General features: G+C 43.3%; 1 protein-coding gene across 1 annotated transcript; it reads right to left on the reverse strand.

The window, feature by feature from the left end:
- Positions 1 to 99: 99 nt before the first annotated feature.
- Positions 100 to 2,598, reverse strand: HSD17B10 (hydroxysteroid 17-beta dehydrogenase 10). Its single transcript, XM_075539599.1, has 6 exons — positions 2,452 to 2,598; positions 1,892 to 2,056; positions 1,093 to 1,257; positions 847 to 975; positions 654 to 762; positions 100 to 426 (listed from the first exon to the last, which is right to left on the reverse strand). The coding sequence occupies exons 1-6, from the start codon at positions 2,476 to 2,478 to the stop codon at positions 236 to 238; spliced, it is 786 nt and encodes a 261-aa protein (XP_075395714.1). The 5' UTR covers positions 2,479 to 2,598; the 3' UTR covers positions 100 to 235.
- Positions 2,599 to 21,064: the final 18,466 nt, after the last annotated feature.

The raw sequence follows: 21,064 nt of genomic DNA on the forward strand, positions 1-21,064 counted from the left end.
ACCCCAGGGCTCTGAACAATCAACCTTGTCAGAGCCTTCACACATTTGCCTTGTTTCCCCATACCAGTCCCCCAAGCGCATAGTGCTGCCCACTCCCTCTGACAAATGCAAACTTTATTAGGCACAGAGTGACATGTAGGCAAAGTTACACAATAGCCACTGGGATTCCTCTCAAAGTGGACGCCAGCATTCCAAAGGAATGGCAAAGGGGGGGTGTGTTCTCTGCCATCTCCTTTCAGGGCTGCATTCGGATGGCACCATCTAGTCGAATGACTTCTCCATTGAGAAATGGGTTCTCAATTATGGCCTGGACCAGATGAGCATACTCAGTAGGGTCGCCCAGTCGGCTGGGGAAGGGCACCTGGCTGGCCAAGAAGTTGCGCACCTTGTCTGGGAGGCTAGTCAGCAGTGGAGTGCCAAACAGACCTGGATAAAACAACCAAAGTCAGAGACCCACACTTGTTTTCATATTTTCTTGCCCTTCCTTCCTTACCTCAGTCATACTTCTTGGTGCATCCCTAGGGTCCAGAGATGGAAGGCTTCTGCTATTTCGGTAGTGCTTTCCCACCTAACCTCCCACCCCCCGCTACCTCTGCCCACAGGACCCCCCCTGCCCCCAAATCTCAGGTGTGGCATGGAAAGGGTATATCTACCTGGAGCAATGGTCATCACCCGTATGCCTATGGGAGCCAGATCCCGAGCAATAGGCAGTGTCATGCCTACTATGCCCCCCTTAGAAGCAGCGTATGCAGCCTGTCCAACCTGGAGAAGGAAGAGTGGAGGTAAAAGGTGGCAGGACCCCAACACATCACTGAGGAGGCACAAACCTTGTTCTTGCTTACAGACCTGGCCATCAAAGGCTGCGACACTAGCAGTATTGATGATGACTCCACGTTGGCCTCCTTGGTCTGGTTCATTCTGGCCCATTTCTTGGGCCACTAGGCGGATCATATTGAAGGTACCTATGAGGTTTACCTGGAAGACATGCATGATGTAAGACCTGAGGCAGTGGCAGTCTTCTGTACCCTCAAAGTTTTGGGGTAACCACAGCCAGATACCTCTTCCCACCCAAGGTGAGCTTTAAGGTCTTACACTGAGAACTTGTTGGAAGTCCTCCAAGCTATGGACCTGGGCCCTCTTTAAGTTGTATGTTTTGATGGCCACGGCAATGCCTGCACAGTTGACTGCAACATCCACACGGCCAAACTTTGCTTTTGCTACAGCCAGGGCTGCTTGCACGTCCTTCTCTGAGGTCACCTTGAAAGGGAGAAGTGGACATGGTATTGCCTATATCTGCACACTACTAAACCTGGGAGAATGGAGGCCCAGAATTGTATAAACTAGGGAAAACCCAAGAGGAAGTTACAGTGGAACTTGGGAGAGGAAGAAGAGGGTTAAGGTGAAAATTTTAAGTCCTCTAGGGCAGTGCTTCAAAAGACGTTTCAAATCTACATTATCGATAAATTCAGATACCACTGGGGATTCCCAATTGCTATAGACTGAAGCACTAATAAATCCTTGCTTTAAAAATTACTGATATGAAGATAAATTAGCTTTCCCATGTGCCGACCTGCTGAGATGACTTAAGCACACTTTAGTTTCTATAGCTTCAAAAAAAATTAACTACATCTAATGTAAAATTACAAGGCTCAACATGTATTTCACACACATCCGCCCTTCGGGAAATTCTGCAGGATCCAATCCTCATCCCCATTCTTGTGAATTCGAGATTTCTATATTTCACAATGCTTGAAGGTTCAGGTCCAAAGGGACAAGGGCATGGGCTCATTGCACACACAGACGGTACTCTTAGAGGGAGGGAGTCACAGGTTCTCAAGCCCATGTTGTTGAGCTCCTGCACCTCTTGGAGAGGAGGGGTGTCCCCACTTACATCGACAGGGGCGAAGACACAGCTCTTCCCTAATTTCTTGGCCTGGGCCTCTCCATCCGAGTTGGGCAGGTCCAGAAGCACAGCAGAGGCTCCCTGGCCCACCAGTCGCATCGCCGTGGCTAAGCCTAGACCCGAGGCTCCTCCAGTTATCACTGAAACCAGGCCCTGTTAGGAGCTTCAGTCAGCAGCGGCTAAACCAGCACAGATCACTGCCACGCATACAAGCTTGCCTTTCTCCTGACTTGGGGGGGAGGAAGGGGAGGGGTAGTGGGTACAAGGCGGCTTCTGCTTCCTCCCACAGTGTGACCGAGTATGCTGCCTCCCCTCGGCAGACAGGACCTCTGAGTAATTCACCGGCAGACAACCCACCCAGTCACCCGATACACGTGTCTTAAATTGTTGACCTTCACCGCCAACCGCCGCCAAAATCAGACCCAAGCAAAGCATGACTCATGATTCTTTCTCATCACCGATCCCTCCCCAAAACTCCCCCCCTGCCGACCCAGATACACGGCTGCGCCGTCCCAGCCACGCAAAAGGCAGGAGAGAACTGATTCTACCTTCACACTCCGACACGCAGCAGACATTTTGCTCAAAGCCTTCTCACAAGCCGCTCTGCTCTGGCGCTCGCTGATTGGCCAAGGTGGAGTCGCAGGGCAGGGCCGAGAAGGCGGGCGGGCAAACGTGCGCGCCGCGAGAGGTCAGGGGCAGGCCCTGCTGGGTTTACCCCCTGGAGTGTGAATCAGGGACAAGGTGTCCTTGGAGAATTATTTCACCGGAGAAAAGAAGCCCGTGGTGATAGCGTTCTCTATCTACACCCACCGCGTTTGGGCAGCTGCCAACTCCGCTGGGGAGGGACGTACTAACAAGGCCTTTTCTCTGCAGAAAAAGCCATCATCCCTGTACAAACATATCTGAGACGCCTATTTTCCAGACTCTGTGCTGGGTACTTGGAATACCTAGAGGAATTAAATAATAAGATGTCTGTGGTGTTCTGGAGGAATAAAAAGACCTCCATGAAAATATAATTTATAAAAAAAATGTTAAAGAATATATAATTTATATAAATACATTTATTTGTTTACAAAAAGTTTGATGATCTACTTCTAAAAATCAGCCAGTGAAAACTTTATGCATCTACAACAGCCTTATCCCCTTGCAGCTAACCTTGTGCATAACCTTGCAGCTAACAACAGCAACAAAATTATTCCAATTTGAATGTGACCATGAGTCAATTCTGACTCATGGAAACCCTATGTATGCAAAAAACAACTTCTCCAGGGGGGTTTCAAGGTTATAATCTTTAGAAAGCAGGTCACTGGGCCTTACTTCAGTGACAATTCTGGGTAGGTTTGACCTAGCCTGAACTAGTCCGGGACTTAGCCATTTTTGTGCCACTCAAAGAGGCTGAAGCTGTTCTAATCCTCGGTATTTAAAATTTTTAATTTAATAATTAGTTTACTTTTAACAAGTTCATCAACATACAATTCACATATCATGCATTTCAATAGTTCAATCTATGATCATAAGAGTTGTGCAACCATCACTGCATCAATTCCAAGACGTGTCTTCTACTTTGCAGTCATTGTTGTCAGCTCCCCATTTCCTGCCAGCCTCCCTATCAGGTCCCTTTGAAGCTACTGATCCAGTTGTTGTCTCTAGGTTTACCTAACCTGAGTTTCATATACCAAAAATGCCACAAAAATTAAGACTGAATACAAACAGATACCCTAATTACAATGAAGCTATAAAACCATTTAATAAACAACAAAGCAGAAAACATTAAAAGTTACGGTAATTATATATTGGGTCAAGAGGGAGTTCACTGACAAGGTGTCACATTTTGACCTAAATCAAATTGCAGTCATCCACCCTGCAATGTCTGGTACCAAGACCTTTCGCATCTCTGGTCCACAGTCAGGGAGGTCTCACTGATGACTTAATCTGCATAGGAGGATCCTGCAAATTGGTCTTGGACTCTTACTGTTATCCACAGCCTTATGTAAATTGGGTGTTCAGAATTTAAATTCTAATGCCATTCCATCCTCTGGGTTTGGATTTTATTGTTTGTAATTCTTGGATCACAGATGCTGATGTGCTTCCTTTATGTGGACTTAGCTGACACCGCATTTAGATGGCCACTTGTTTTTTGTTGTTCGTTTGTTTTTTTAAGTATCACTTTATTGGGAGGCTTCTACAAATCTTATGACAATCCATCATTCAATCGTATCAAGCACATTTGTACATTTGTTGCCATCAACATTTCCAAAACATTTTCTTTCTACTTGAGCCCTTAGTATCAGCTCCTCGTTTTGCCCCTCCCTCCCCCAACCTGCTCCTTGTTTTAAGACATGCTTAATACCCTAGATGCTATTCTTTCTGATGGTCAGGCACCATCTGCTTCCTTCACGACGCTTTGTTGTAGCACCTGTATCTTCAGTGAACATTTCATATGGATAGACATTGAGCAGGTCCATGTCATAAGATCTAATGGTTCTTAGATTGGGGGCTATGATTAAGTGTGAGCTCAAAATCCATTCATCCAGCTATAGGTTATGTATATTGTTGATTCACTTTAAATCCATCATTATTATTATATTGAAGGGCTTTATAAATGATCTCCATGGGGCATATGGTAGTTCTGTTGATATTATCACTAATTTAGGCACTGGTAATGAATTTCAAACATGGTCAAGGAAAAGAAAGTATAATACATGGTTAAGACAGTTTTTTAGATTGTTTATTTGTACAGATTAACAACTTAGGTGACTGGACATTATATATACTTACAATAAGGATTGGAGAGAGGGCAAAACATGAGATTTTCTATTCCCATGAACACTTGTAGTCTCAGAAACCCACAGGAGCAGATCTAACCTGCCCTAGAGGGTCACTATGAGTCAGAATTGACTCATTGGCAGAGAATTTGGTTTTGGTTTGGTCAAGGTCACATCATTGTCCTTGTTATCTCCTGGAATACCCCAACACACATGCACACCCAGCATCCACACGACACCATCTCTTACTCTGAGCTTGTTCTTATAAGTTTTCCCAGTCCTCCTCCCCTCCACCACTTTTTTCCTATCTCTGAAACCTAATTTTTTGTTGGCCTTTTCATTTTCTTCTAGGCTAGCAGCTTCTGTCTACTATTCTTAACTTTTTTCTCTGGCCAGCATAGACCCTCTCCCATGCTTCCTCTCTATTCTTTATTCTCACTGGTATCCTTAACTCTTTTGCCCCTTGGCAAACATGGGAGCCAGAAGACCTGTGTTTGGATCTCAACATCATCATTTACTAGCTGATGTCCTTGGACAAAGTACTTAACTGATGTGCATCAATTTTCTCTCCTATAAAATGGATGTAATCTAAGCACCTACTTTACAGTAATGACTATTCTATAAACCTAAATCAAATTCACTACCATCAAATTGATTAAGTTTTTGTTGTCTCAGCAGATACTCTTTTTTGTTTTTGTCAGTGCTAGAAATATATCTATCATACTTTTGCCAATTCAACATTTTACAGGTGTACAACTTATTAACAGCAGCTAAAATAGTTGGCTGTACAACCCTAGCCTTAATCAATGTGAATTTTCTACTACTATAAACTGAAATTCAATATACCCATCCTGCTTTATAGATATCATTTCCAAAGGCCAGGTCATTATGTGAAAATTAGTATTATGCCAAAATGGAGGGGACACATATTGGATTGCTGAATTGTGCTCCCTAAAATATGTTTCCACTTGACTGGACCGTTATATAATGATATAATGTGGCAGTTGTATAATGAAGCAATCACGCCCATGATATGATCTAATGAAACAGTTCTCAACCTTTGGGTCTCGACCCCCTCACAGGGGTTGCGTAAGACCATTGGAAAACACATAAATATTTCACAATATGTAATTACATATTGTTTTGTGATTAATCACTATGCCTTTTTTTTATTAGAGCACCACCACTAATCAGGTGTCTCTTTGCCCATAGCCAAGGGATCACTATGCTTTAGTTATGTTTAATTATGTTCAATTTGTAACAATGATGATACATCCTGCATATCAGATATTTACGTGATGATTCATAGCAGTAGCAAAATTACAGTTATGAAGTAGCAACGTAAATAATTTTATGGTTGGGGGTCACCACCACATGAGGAACTGTATGAAAAGGTCTCGGCATTAGGAAGGTTGAGAACCACTGATCCAATGTGATCAATCCTGATCCAATGTGATCAATCCTGATCCAACATAAGAGGATTAATATGGGATGTTGATGTTAAGTATCTTCTAGTGGGCTCGAACTCAGCAACATCACAACGAAAAAAGAAAAAAACAACAGCAAAACACTGTCCAGTCCTGTGGCATCCTCACAATTGCTGCTATTTTGAGCCTATTGTTAGAGCCACTACGTCAATCCTTCTCACTGAGGGTCTTTCTCTTTTCCCTTTTGTTCACTACTTTTTTTTCTTGACGTATAATTCATATCATATAATTCAATCATATTAAGAGAAGTTGTGCAATCATAACCACAATCCATTTTAGAACATTTTCTTTCTTCTTATAGTTATTGTTGTTAACTCCCCCTTTCCCCATAACCTCCCCTGCTATATCCCTCTATGAAAAATAAAACAAACTCACTGCCATCAAGTCATTGCTGACTCATAGTAACCCTTTTGTGGGTTTCTGAGACTGTAACTGTTTATGGGAATGGAAAGCCCAGTTTTTCTCCAGAGGAGCTGCTAGTGGTTTCAAACTGCTGACAATGTGGATCGCAGCCCAATGCATAACCACTACTCCACCAGGGCTCCTCTCTAATTACTGTCGCTTTACATTTTCCAATCCTGGAGTTCATATACAGAAAAAAATACAAAACAAAATCAAGAAGTATACAAACAAAAACCAATGTGGTAGTTACATAATCTGTCTGTCAACTTGCAAAGGGCTGGAGTCTAGACTGTCAATCAGGTCATAGCTAGACCAATCTGGTCTGGCTAGACCAGAGGATGTACACTGGTACAGATGGGAACTGGAAACACGGGGAATCCAGGACAGATGATCCCTGAAGGATCAATGCTGAGAGTGTTGATAGTAGGAGGGTGCAGGGAGGGTGGTGTGGAAAGGGGGGACTGATTACAAGGATCTACATATAACCTCCTCCCTGGGGAATGGACAACAGAAAAGTCAGTGAAGGGAGACGTCAGGCAGTGTAAAATGTGACAAAGTAATGATAGTTTGTAAATTATCAAGGGTTCATGAAGGAGAGGGAAGCGGGGAGGGAGGGGAGAAATGAGGAACTTATACCGGGGACTCAAGTGGAGAGCAAATGTTTTGAGAATGATGATGGCAACAGATGTACAAATGTGCTTGACACATGGATGTGTGTATGGATTGTGATAAGAGTTGTACGAGCCCCCAATAAAAATGATTAAAATTTTTAAAGAAGATGTTCCTTTGAAATTCCTATACATAGTTTGCTCACATTGCTCAAGGAAGGAAGCATAAATGGTTTCACAGGGTCTTGTATTGTGGTAGAATCTTTGGTATCCTGTCCAGCAAGTACACCCAATGCAATTGCTGCATTGTACACACAGCTCTTTGAGATTCCATTGAATTCACCAGGGGAATGAGCCCATGTCAGGAGACTAATCCATAGCTTGGCTTTAAACCAACCAGCCCACAGTGGGAAGCTGAGTTTTGGGTTGATCCTCCTGTTTCAGATGCTAAAGCTGCAAAGTATGTGAACGCTGGGCTGATATGGCAGCTGCTCTACCGGCTCAGCATCTTCCACTTATTAGTCATTCAAAATCTTCAGTCTCACCCTGGGGTTTCAGGTTTCTCTTTTCTCTATATTGCTTTGAATAACTCCAATGGTTTTTAACTGGTCCAAACACACCATATGGCAGTCACATAATCAATCTATTGTCAACTTGAGGAAAGGGTGAGTCCTGTCAATCAAGTCGAAGCCAATGAGGCCTGTGGGCATGGCCTTCTCCTGAGGATTCTGGCAACTCCTATCTTCCTCCCAGGAGGCAGGAAACACACTCTCTCTGCTTCATCTTCCTGATGACAAGCCAGATAGAGCTACGCTGATGGAGTCAGAGCTGTCGAGCTGGAGGAGTCACGTGGAGACCCACACCAGCACTGAAATGCTTCCACCGTCAAAGGCGATTAAAACAATAGGAAAGAAAGAAAAGATCAAAATGGATATCAGAAGAAACTCTGAGGGTCAGTCCCAATCCCAACTACTACGTGGACACCTGCCCCTTCCCCCAGAATAATTTATTTCAAAGGACAGCATTGAATCTGCAGCTCTGGGAAAGGGACATATCTGATCAGAGCACATGGGAGCAGATGAAGGGGGAGGAGGAGAGAGTGGAGCACATCCTGGCCCACCAGGCCTTGAGGAGGATGTTCCCAATTAGAGCAGCCAGTCCACAGAGAGGACCACATGGCTAGCCCCACTATGAGACATGATGCCGCTCACTGACCCATAGTCCTACAGGGGACAACACCGGAGACGGTGTGGGAATTGTGGCCGATCTGATCCCGCCACACTGAGGCAAAACACTAAGGGGGTGCAACAGAACAGCAAGGAAAAGGAGCGGTGAGGTCGCCAGGGACTGTTGAAGGTGGACTTTGGGACCAGGGCGTGGTGCCCCAATAGACTGGACTGGAAAACATTCCTAAAGGCCAACAAATAGTCCTTGAACTAACTACAAACTTTTCTTTCTTGTTGTGGTTTGTTTGTTTTTCTGTCATTGTTTTGCTGTTGTTGTGTTGTTGTATATTGTTGCTTGGTTTTGCTTTGTCTTGTTTTTGTGCATGTTATTATCTCCGCATCTGTCTAAATAAGATAGGCTGAATGAACAATCTGGAGCAGACCGACAGTTCCGGGGGGACATGGGAAAGGAGGAGGTGGAGGGAAAGGTAGCGGTGTTAACAAACCCAGGGACAAGGGAACAACAAGTGACCCAAATCGGTGGTGAGGAGGGTGTAGGAGGCCTGGTAGGGCGTGATCAAGGATAATGTAACCAAGAGGAATTACTGAAACCCAAATGAAGACTGAGCGTGATAGTGGGACAAGAGGAAAGCGAAAGGAAATAGAGGAAAGAGCTAGGAGGCAAAGGGCATTTTATAGAGGTCTAAATAAAGGCAAGTACATATGCAAATATAATTATACATGAGGATGGGGAAATAGATCTATGTGTCTATATTTATAGGTTTAGTATTAAGGTAGCAGAAGGACAGTGGGCCTCCACTCAAGTAGTCCCTCAATGCAAGAATACTTTCTTCTGTTAAATTGGCATTCTATGATCCTCACCTTCCCGACACAACCGCTAAAGACAAAGTGGGTGAATAAGCAAATGTGGTGAAGAAAGCTGATGGTGCCCGGCTATCAAATGATATAGCGTCTGGGGTCTTAAAGGCTTGAAGGTGAACCAGCAACCATCTAGCTGAGAAGCAACAAAGCCCACATGGAAGAAGCACACCAGCCTGTGGATCATGAGGTGCTGAAGGGATCAGTTATTAGGCATCAAAGAACAAAAAATCATATCACTGTGTGCTCACCTCCATGATACAATGACTGAAGACAAATGGGTGCATAAGCAAATGTGGCGAAGAAAGCTGATGGTGCCCGGCTATCAAAAGATATAGTGTCTGGTGTCTTAAAGGCTTGAAGGTAAACAAGTGACCATCTAGCTCAGAAGCAACAAAGCCCACATGGAAGAAGCACACCAGCCTGCGCAATCATGAGGTGTCAAAGGGATCAGGTATCAGGAATCATCAGAACAAAAAATCTTATCACAGTGATTGAGGGGTGGGGGAAATGCTGAGTGGAGACCCAAAGCCCATGTGTAGGTCACTGGACATCCCCTTACAGAAGGGTCTCTGGGAGGAGACGAGCTAGTCAGGGTGTGATGTAGCAATGATGAAAAATACAACTATACTCTAGTTCCTAAATGCTTCCTCCTCCCCCACAATCTTGATCCCAACTCTACCTTACAAATCTGGCTAAACCAGAGGATGTACACTGGTACAGATAGGAACTGGAAATGCAGGGAATCCAGGGCAAACGATCCCTTCAGGACCAGTAGTGAGAGTGGCGATACCAGGGGAGTGCAAGGAGGGAGGTTTGGAAAGAGGGAACGGATTACAAGGATCTACATGTGACCTCCCCCCTGGGGGACCGACAACAGAAAAGTAGGTGAAGGGAGACATTATATAGGGCAAGATATGACAAAATAATAATTTATAAATTATCAAGGGTTCATGAGAGAGGGGGGAGCTGGGAGGGAGGGGCAAAAATGAGGAGCTGATGTCAGTGGCTAAGGTAGAGAGCAAATGTTTTGAGAATAACGAGGGCAGTGAATGTACAGATTTGCTTTACACAATTGATGTATGTATGGATTGTGATTAGAGTTATATGAGCCCTTAGTACAACCATTAAGAAAAAGAATAGAAAAAAATGAAGAGACTCTGAAACTTGCTCTTAATCATAGAGTAGTGTAGTAGTTACTTACTATGTTGTCAATTTCAGACTTAAGATCGAAGGGTAGAGTTTAGCTTGTTAATCAGGTCTCAGCTTGATGACCTCATTTCGAGGTGCTAAGGAGATAAATAGCTCGCTGGAGACGGGACACACACACACACACACACACTCCCTGTGTGAGATATCCATGTCAAGAAGACACATGGGGCTATGCTAGAGCCCAGGATCTGAAGGAACCACGTGGAGACCCTTGCCAGCACTGAGATGCTTCTACTGTCACTGGATCCACAAGAATTTCCACCCACTGGCCTGTGATCTTCCTGCATTTGGCATCACTGCATGTGTTTCATGAGTCTGAAGAGGACTTTATAAATTGGTATCGGACATATGGGCTAATACTGGACTTATGGACTTGATCTGACTGGGCTGGGATGTTTTCTCCATATTCAATTGCTCTTGTATATTAAGCTCTTTTTTATACACGTATGTGTATCTATGAATTTGTTTCTCTAGTCAACCCAGACTGAGACAAGTAGCTGAAGCAAATGGAAGAAAGGATGATGTCAAAGAGCTGAATAGAAAATTTCAGGGAAGGGAGCACTAGAACTGATTGTGCTTATGTATATACAACTCATTTTTAAACCGATTTAATCATGGAACTGTATGATAAGTGGCTACAATATATAGAAAACCATGAAAAAAAAAAGAAAGAAAAAAGCAAACTTGACCAATGGTTACCATAGATGAAGGGGAAAGGGTTGTTACCGAGGGGGCATTGAGTTTATGTCAGTGGTGGTGGAATAATTTGGAAAAGGATATCAATAATGGTTGTACAACATGAAGAGTATAATGAATGGCACTGAATTATACAAGTAGAAATTGTGGAATTGGAGAATGTTCTGTATACTTTTGCCACAATTAGAAAAAATACATGAATAACAATGACTATAAGGAAGAGGAAAAAGTTCTAGAATTGACTATGATGACAATTGTATAACTCTTCTTGCTATGATTGAATTATTGAATCGTATGACATGTGTATGAAGTGACAATAAATGTGTTCAAAAAAAGAACACCCTCAGTATATCTGAAACTGAACGAACTCAAGAAAAAAAAATTCAAGCCTTGCATTACAATTTTGAAATATTCTATTGACACAATATTGAATGATGCACAAAGCATCAAGACAAAATGGAAAGAGTCAGACAGTGTACCAAAAATAACTAGATCACAATTCACCATTTCAGGAGGTAGCATATGAACAAGAACCAATGATACTGAAGGAAGAAGTTCAAATTGCATTGAATATATTAGCCAAAGACAAGGCTCCAGGAATTGATGGCCTACCAATTGAAATGTTTCAGAAAGCTGAACTACTACTTACTCATCTATGACAGGATATTTGGATGACCGTTACTTTATCAACTCACTGGAAAAGGCCCATATTTGTGCCCATTCCAACGAAAATTGACTCAACACAAGTCTCAAACTATAGAATGATGTCACTTATATCACCTGCAAGCAAAATTTTCCTTAAGATCATCTAACAATGACTGTAGCAGTACATTGACAGAGAATTGCCAGATGTTCAGGTTGGATTCAGAAAAGGATGTGGAACAAGGCATGTCATTGCTGATGTTAGATGGATCTTGGCTGAAAGCAGAAAATAGCAGAAAGATGTTTACTTATGTTTCATTGACTACACAAAGGCATTTGACTGTGTGGACCTTAATAAACTGTAGATAACCTTGCAAAGAATGGGAATTCTAGAACCCTTCATTGTGCTCCTGAGGACCTTGTACATGGTTCAAGAGGTAGTTGTGCAAATAGAACCAGTGTGACAATTACATAAACCAGTGTCAATTTGGGACTTGAAAGGATTAAGAGTAAAGGGGCGGAGTCTAGTCTGTCAATCAGGTTATAGCCAATGAGCCCTTTGTGTGGGCATAGCCTTCCCCTGAGGATTCTGGGAATTCCTGAATTTCCTCCTTGGAGGCGGGAGAGACTCTCTCTGCTCACGCCCTGAGAGATGCTCTACAGACAAGACCACATGGCACTACACTGATAGACCCCATGCCCCTGGAACTGGAGGAGCCACATAGAGACCCCTGCCAGTGCTGAGATGCTTCTACCGCAACTGGATCCACAAGACTTTGCACCCACTGGCCTGTGATTGTCCTGCATTCAGTGTCATTGCATGTGTTTCATGAGTCTGAAGAGGACTTTATAGATTGTTATTGGACATATGGGTTAATATTGGATTTATAGACTTTATCTGGATAGGCTGGGGTGTTTTCTCAATCTTCAACTGTTCTAGTCTATAAGGCTCTTTCTTATATACATACGTGTGTCTATGAATTTGTTTCTCTAGTCCACCCAGACTAACACAACTAGTGAATACTACATAATTTAAAATCAGGAAAGGTGTGCATCAGCTATATATGAAAAAGAATGTAGCATCAGGTATGGAGGAAGGCTTATTAACAACATACAATAGGCAATGATACAACCTTTCTTGAAGAAAGTGAGGAAGACTTGAATCACTTGCTGATGAAGATCAAAGTTTGTAGCCTTCAGTATATATCACAACTCCATGCAGAGAGGACAAAAATCGGCACAACATGGTAACATGATACATGGAAAAAAGGTTGAAGTTATCAGGGATTTTGTCTTGTTTGGATCCACAATCAATGTTCATGGAAGGAGCAGTCAAGAGATAAAAAAGACACTTTGTATTAGATAAATATGCTGCACAAGACCTATTAATAATATTGAAAGGCAAGGATGTTACTTTGCGGACTAAAGTGCACCTGACCCAAGCCATGGTACTTTTAGTTGCCTCATATATATGTGAAAGGCATTGAATAAAGAAGACCAAAGAAGAATGGATAGATTTGAATTTTGGTGCTGGAGAAGAGTATTGAATATACCATGGAAGGCTAAAAGGACAAATTGATCTGTCTTGGAAGAAGTAAGACCAGAGTGCTCCTTAGAGGCTTGGATGACAAGACTTGGTCTTACATATTTGGATATGTTGTCAGGAAAGACCAGTCCCTGGAGAAGGACATCATGTTTAGTAAAATGGGGGAGGGGAGAAAAAGAGAAAGGTCCTCGATGAGATGGTGGGTTAAGCACCCATGGGTTTAGGCATAGGAACAATTGTAAGGAAGGCACAGGACCTTGAAGTGTTTCATTCTGATGTGTACAGGGTCTCAGTGGGTTGGAGTCAATTCAGTTACACCTAACAGCAACAAGCCAGCTTTTTAGACTACAATATGTGAATTGTTGACTTGTACAAATTAAAAGCTTAAGTAACTGGACATTATTTACACAAAAATTGGGGCCTAGGGATAGGGTAAAACTTTCCATAACATTCATTCACAAAGGCAGAACAATGTCTGGTAGACTAACATATATCATAAAAAAGCAGAGAGCATTAAAATAGTAAATATAGAATAGTTACTGGCATACATTGGGAACCCTCATAAGAAGAGATCTGAACAAAAGTCCAACTTTGGGACAGCAGTCATTTGCTTCCTCTCACACTATAGGGCTTCTATCTTAAGCCCAAGAGAGTATTTCAGTTTCTTACTTCTGTTACAGGTGAGTGTAAGGTAAAACCCACTTTGCTTAGTGGGGCTTCCAAATTGGCTCCTCTGGTGTCTGTAAAGAATGTTGTTGTGGGGGAAAGGAGGGCCCCCAACAAATCATCACTGGTCCAATAGGCTCACTTGTATGGTGATAAAATTATAGTGAAGTCATAGAGAGCATGAGAGATAGAAGAGAGATTGAAGTAATGGAGTCAGACACAATTCATGGTAGCATGCTCACCTAAGTACTTGATGGTCCTCATGGGGAGACCTTCAAGAGTGAGAGCCCGTCCAACTTTATTGATAACCAAGGCTTATCATTACTTAGGGCGCTGTGATTACACATCACAGGAAGGGGCAGTACAATAGGTATACACATCATAGGAAGGGGATGTATGATAGGCATAAGCATAACAGGAAGGGGATGAGCTAGGGGTGTGCACATAGGAATGGGAGGGACTAGAGGTATACATGTGACAAGATGGGCGGACCCTAGATTCATGATGGCAGCCTAACCTTGGTCACCCTTGGGTGGGCTTGACCTCTCAGAGGTCTCCTACAAGGAAACAGACAACTACTATCCTTAACAGTAGGGATTGGGCCCTACTTATTGTGGAATAAACAGTGGTGTCTGCTTGCTCTAGATGGCGGATAACCCTTAGGGAGAATAACCCCTGACCTACTTCTGTTGACCTCCAAGTGTATAGTCATTTGCCATGTGTAGCAAGCAGCTAAATTTGGGATTCATTTGGGGGAGACAACTTGGGGGAAATCTTTCTGTTTCCCACATGTTGTGCCCTTCGAAAGGGCAGAGTCTAAATCTGAGCTTTCTAAATAGCACACGGTCTGGATAGAAACTAGGTTAAAAAATGTCCAATTGAGATCATGATATCAGGTGTATTTCTCCCCTTGGGATCTATATAAGTAATGGTAAGTGTTTTTCCCAATGGCAGGTTTCCCCACCCAGTTTATCCACCAACAGAAGTGTAATCTCGGAGACAAGCATGTCTCCCCATCCCCCACCCTGTACCTCTTTACTGGGTTTGTTAGGTAGCTTAGCCTAGGGAATTGGGAAGTCCATTTACGCATGCCCAGGAGAGCCAGCAAAGGACAAAAGTTGGATTTTCCCGCCGGTAGGCTCGGATGGGCGTTACACCTGGAGCAGCCCACCTGGGCCGGGTGATTGCAATTCAGCCAATGGGATCGACCTGGGGTCGTTCACCACATCTCCCCCGGGAACCCTTGAAAAGGCAGGGACCGGAAGGGAGAGGAGCTCTTGGGCTCTTGGTCTCTTGGTCTTGTCTTGCTTGGGTGGTCTGGTGGTCTTCGTGGGAGTAGAGAGATCCTTGCGTGTTCCGGAGCAGTCTCTGCCAGGTCGCATGGTCAAAGGAATCCTATGGGTGCCGCGTAAAACCTGATGCTTCTTTGAACTTTCATTAAATTCACTTGGATCACGAGCCCGGCTTCGGCGTGAAATCTTTCTTGTGAGGAGCCAAGGACCGAGGCTGAGATTTAGGTCGGAGAGAGAAACCTAACAGGTTCACTAGTCACTCTTTTTTTTTTCCTTTTTTAAGACCATTTTATTGGGGGCTCTTACAGCTCTTATAACAATCCATACAACAATATTTGTACATATGTACAAATATGCACCATCATTTTCTACACATTTACTTTCTATTTGAGCCCTTGGTATCAACTACTCTTTTTTCCCTCTCTCCCCCCTTTCCGCCCTCGTGACCCCCTTGATAAATTATAAATTATTATTTTCACAACTTACACCAACTGCTGTCTCCCTTCACCCATATTTCTGTGGTTCATCCTCACTGTGGGGGAAGAGGTGTGTGTTATGCGTCCATCATTGAGATCTGTTCCCCCTTCCTCCTCCACCCCTCTTCTTCCCCTACCTTCCCCCTACACCTCCTACTCACTCTTATAGAAGTGTCTGTTGATTTGGACTGACCATAAAACAAAATTAACAAGGCAAGAACTGATTGGTCTTCTCCCTCACCTCCCATCCTGAGAAACTGACCCTAGCTGAAGTGAGGCCTTCTCTCTCAAAGTGGTTTTGAAGATGTATAATTAAGTCTGTGGTATATGGTTTATGGACACTAGACAGTCTCACTAGCTCTGCCAGAGGGGCCGGATTAGGAAATTGTGTGACCTGAGAACAGAAACCTGCCTTTGTCTTGGTGTTTATCTTTATAGTAGTAGACTTATACATACTTGTCCTTTTGTGATTGACTAGTTTCACTCAGCATAATGGTTTCCAGGTCCATCCATGTCATGAGATATTTTGTGGTTTTCTCAGTCTTTTTTAGTGATGTATAGTATTCCATTGGGGGTATGTACCAGAGCTGCTTTATCCATTCTTCTACTGATGGGCATATAGCTATTTCCAGATTCTTGCTATTGTGAACTGTGATACAATGAACATGGGATAGCATATGTCTGCTTATGTTTTGTCTCTTACTTCTTTGGGGTACATGCCAAGCAAAGATATTATTGGGTTATATGGTATTTCTAGTCCCAATTGTTTTAGGTAGCACCATATTGCTTTCAACGATGGTTGTACAGGTTTACAGGCCCACTAGCAGTGTATAAAAGTTCCAATCTCTTCACACCCTCCCCATCACTTGTTGCTTTGTATTTTTGAATTGGGCTATCATTGTGGGTATAAGGTGATATTTCATCATTGTTTTGATTTGCATCTCCCAGATGGGCGTGATAGGGAGCATCTTTTTGAATGTATTTGTTAGCTATTTGGGGAAATGCTCTTTTAAAATCAGACTAATATGAAATTGCAGTAGAGATAAGAGACAGATTCAAGAACAGGATGGCAGAGGTGGGGAATAGATTAAATGATGCTGGATCCACTCTGCAAGAAGCAAATATTAGGGTAATGCTTAAGTGCATTGCTTTCATTCTTAACTCCAGATCAGATTATGAGCCATCAAGAAAGTAGCTGCCATGTTTGAGATTGTTCAAGAGAAGAGCCCCATATCTGCCACTGAAGTTAAAGGTATACTTTCTAAAACTGATCATTTTCTATGTTGAGGTATCTGAGAGTCGGAGGTTAATAGAAATACAAAGGCTTAAAAGGCACTTCAAAGCAGCAGGGATTAATCTGGAAGAATCCAAACATTGAGCAGCCCTAGACCTTTTGACATTTATAGCTGAATGGTGTAAGGTTTATTTGGGCACGAAACAGAACCAGAGATCCAATTAACAAAGTTTTAGAAGCAGGCTTTATTGAGAAGCTTGCGGGTGGGCTCAGCAGCTCAGGGCATTGAGTTAAGGAAACCGCGCAATGGGAAACTTTAGCTGTGTTTTTATACCGCCCCCCCCTTCTGGCAGGCACAGGAGGGGGGATGTGCCTACACAAGGGATTGTAAAAAAGGGAGGCAGTCATTAAATTTTCCGGGAATTGGGTGGGAGTTGAGCAAACTAGCTGAGCAAGCATCCTGTTAGTAAGAGCATGCACTTTTGGACATTTGTGGTTTACCGAAGGGAGGGGGAGGTCGGTGAGGGGTGAGTTTCAAGAACTAACATGGAAGCGCCTGATTCAAAATGGAGTTTCTTGTGCCAAGGTCATACAAATGGGACTTTATTGAATCTCATACAACCTTTTCACTATGCCTAAAATTATTTCTAAACCATTTCTCTGTCAGTTTTTTATACTGTCCAGGTTTGTGTGTTCCTGGAAGCCAGGTCACCAATATTTCAAATGCCAACAGGGTCACCCAAAGTGAATAGGTTTCACTGGAACGTTCAAACTAAAAACAGACAATGAAGAAGATCTCGGCTCCCCACTTTGGAGGAAGAAGCCACTGAAAACCTCATGAATAGCTTGGAAACATAATCAGATACTGAAAACCTAAGGAATGGAATCAGAACACTGTCAGAGATAGTGCCAGAGGATGAGCCCCTTGCGTCTGAGGGCACTTGAAATATGACTAACAAGGAGCTGATTTCTCAGAGTTGAGTCAACCATGGTGATATGAGTCGGGTAAAGCTGGTGGGGGCAGAGTTTTCCGGATCTTCATTTGCTGATGGAGCACAACTCAAGGGAAGGAGAAACAGCTACAACAATTGGCTAATGGTCAGAACTTAGAATGAGCAAAAATACGAATCTAGGAAAATCGGAATTGGTCAAAATGAAATAAAGATGGATATAAAAGTAGATATAAAGATTGATATCCCAGGCATTAGTGAGTTGAAATGGATGGTTCTTGGGCATTTTGAATCATAAAATTATAGGATTTACTATGCCTGGAATAACACAAGCAAAAGGAGTTGCACGGCATTCATTGTCAGAAAGGGCCTTGCAAAATCAGTCATGAAGTACAATGCTGCCTGTGATAAGATTATGTGTCTCTTCACTTCCAAGGGCATCCAATCAATATAGCTGTTCTTCAAGTTTATGCACCAGTCACAAAGGCTAGTGAAGAAATCAAAGAGTTCTACCAACATCTTCAGTTTGAAATCAATCAAACATGCCATCAAGATGAATTGATAATTTTTGTCAATTGCAATGGAAAAGCTGGAATCAAAGAACAGTAGTTGAAAATATGGTCTTGGTGATCAAATTAAACTAGAGATGACATCTCAGAATGTTGCAAGAGCAATGACTTTTTCAGAGTCCATATCCTTTTTCAACAACATGAAAGGCAACTATATACATGGACTTCCCCAGATGGAATACACAGAAATCAAATTGACTACATCTGTTGAAAGACACCCTGGAGAAACTCAATATCAGTAGCTAAAAACAGACCAAGGGCTGACTGTGGAACAGACCATCAACTGTTCATACATAAGTTTAGGTTGTAGCCAAAGAGAATTGAAACAAAATTGTTAGGCAGAGAGGGCAGGGATGGGATGCCCATTAACGCATGCCCAGAGAGCCAAGCACGAGAACAAAGGGCAGCACACTGCACATGCTCAAAGGCCTAGGCTTTCCCGCCGGTGGGCATGGGTGGGCATTAAGCCTGGATAGGCCCACCTGGGCCAGGTGAATTCAATTCAGCCAATGGGGTCAATCTGGGGTCATCCACCACACCTCCCCGTGGAATCCTTGGAAAGGCAGGAGCCGAGAGTCGGGAGGAGGAGAACTTGAGAAAACGTGGGAGAGTTCTAACAGAGAGTCGCGGGAAAAGAGCTCTTTGCGTGACGCCGAGCAACCTCTGCCCGGCCAAGCTGCATGGTCGGGAGGAACCCTATGGGTGCCACATAAAACCTGGAACTTCTTCTAACTCTCATTAAACTCACTGTGATCATGAGCCAGGCTTCGGTGTGAATTCTTTCTCGCATGGAGCCAAGGACTGAAGTACAACTCTATCGCCAGGGAGAGTTAATAAAATCACAAGAGCCAGAATATGACCTTGAATCTATCCCACCTGAATTTTGAGAACCTCTCCAGAATAAGATTTGACACATTGAGCACTAATGATAGAAGATCTGCTGAAGGAGGATATCAAGATCACCATGCACAAAGAAACAAAATGTCATTAAAATGACAGGAAAGAAAGAATAGATCAAAGTATATGCCAGAAGAGACTGAAATTTGATCTTCATAGTAGAGTAGTTGAAGTTAATTGAAGAAATGATGGTCAAAGAGCTCAATGGAAAAATTTTAAAGGCTGGCCCCACTATGAGACATGATGCCCCTCAGTGACTAAGGGCGATACAGGGGACTGCACCGGAGACACAGCGTGGGAATTGCACCTGACCTGATCCCACCACACCGAGGCAAATCACTGGGGGAGTGCAGTGGAACAGCAAGAGAATGGAGTGGCAAGGTCCCCAGGGAATGCTGAAAGTGGACTTTGGGGCCAGGGCGTGGTGCCCCAACAAGACTGGACTGGAAAACGTTCCTAAGGGCCAGCAAACAATCCCTGAACTAACTACAAGCTTTTTTCTTGTGAACTGTTTTGTTCTGTTCTTTGTCAGTGGTTTGTTTTTGTTGTCTGGTTGTATACTGTTGCTTTGTTTTCCTCTGTCTTGTTTTCGTGCATGTTAGTGTCTCCACAGGTCTGTCTGAATAGGACAGGCTGGATGAACTATCTGGAGGAAAAACAACGGGACCGACAGTTCCGGGGGGACTTTGGGAGGGGGGTAGGGGGGGGTAAGGAAGTGGTGTTAACAAACACAGGGACAAGGGAAAAACATGGGACCCCAAATGGTAGAGAGGGGGGAGTGGGAGGCCTGGTGGGAAATGATCAAGGGTAAGGTTGCTTAGAGAAGAGGTATACTCTAGCCCAGGTGGTGACGAAGCATGGTAGTAGGGCAGGTGGAAAGTCAAGGGAGATGGAGGAAAGAGCTAGGAGTCAAAGGGCATTTATGGAGGTCTAGACAAAGACATGTACATGCAAATATATATAGGAGGATGGGGAAATAGATCTATGTGTCTATATTTATAGGTCAAGTATTAAGGTGGCTGAAGGACCTTGGGCCTCTACTCAAACACTCCCTCAATGCATGAATACCTTCTTTTATTAAATTGGAACTCTATGATGCTCACTCTCCTGGCACAACGGCTGGAGCCAAAGTGGGTGAACACGTAAATGTAAAGAAAGCTGATGGTGCCCGGCTATCAAAAGAGATAGTGACTGGGGTCTTAAAGGCTTGAAGATAAACAAGTGGCCATCTAGCTCAGAAGCAACAAAATCCACATGGAAGAACACACCAGCCAGTGTGATCAAGTGGTCCCGAAGGGATCAGTTACCAGGCATCAAAGAACAAAAAATCATATCATTGACTGCACACCTCCATGATAGGATCGCTGAAGACAAATGGGTGCATAAGCAAATGTAGTGAAGAAAGCTGATGGTGTCCGGCTATCAAAAGAGATAGTGTCTGGGGTCTTAAAGGCTTGAAGGTGAACAAGTGGCCATCTAGCTCAGAAGCAACAAAGCCCACATGGAAGAAGCACACTGGCCAGTGCGATCACGAGGTGCCAAGGGACCAGGTATAAGGCATCATGCAAAAAAATATATATATGTGTGTGTGTATGTATGTGTATATGTGTGTATATGTATATATATACCATATTAAATGAAGGAGGAAGTGCAGAGTGGAGACCCAAGGCCCAA

The sequence above is a fragment of the Tenrec ecaudatus genome, chromosome X, assembly GCF_050624435.1.
Source record: "Tenrec ecaudatus isolate mTenEca1 chromosome X, mTenEca1.hap1, whole genome shotgun sequence".
NCBI lineage: Eukaryota > Metazoa > Chordata > Mammalia > Afrosoricida > Tenrecidae > Tenrec > Tenrec ecaudatus.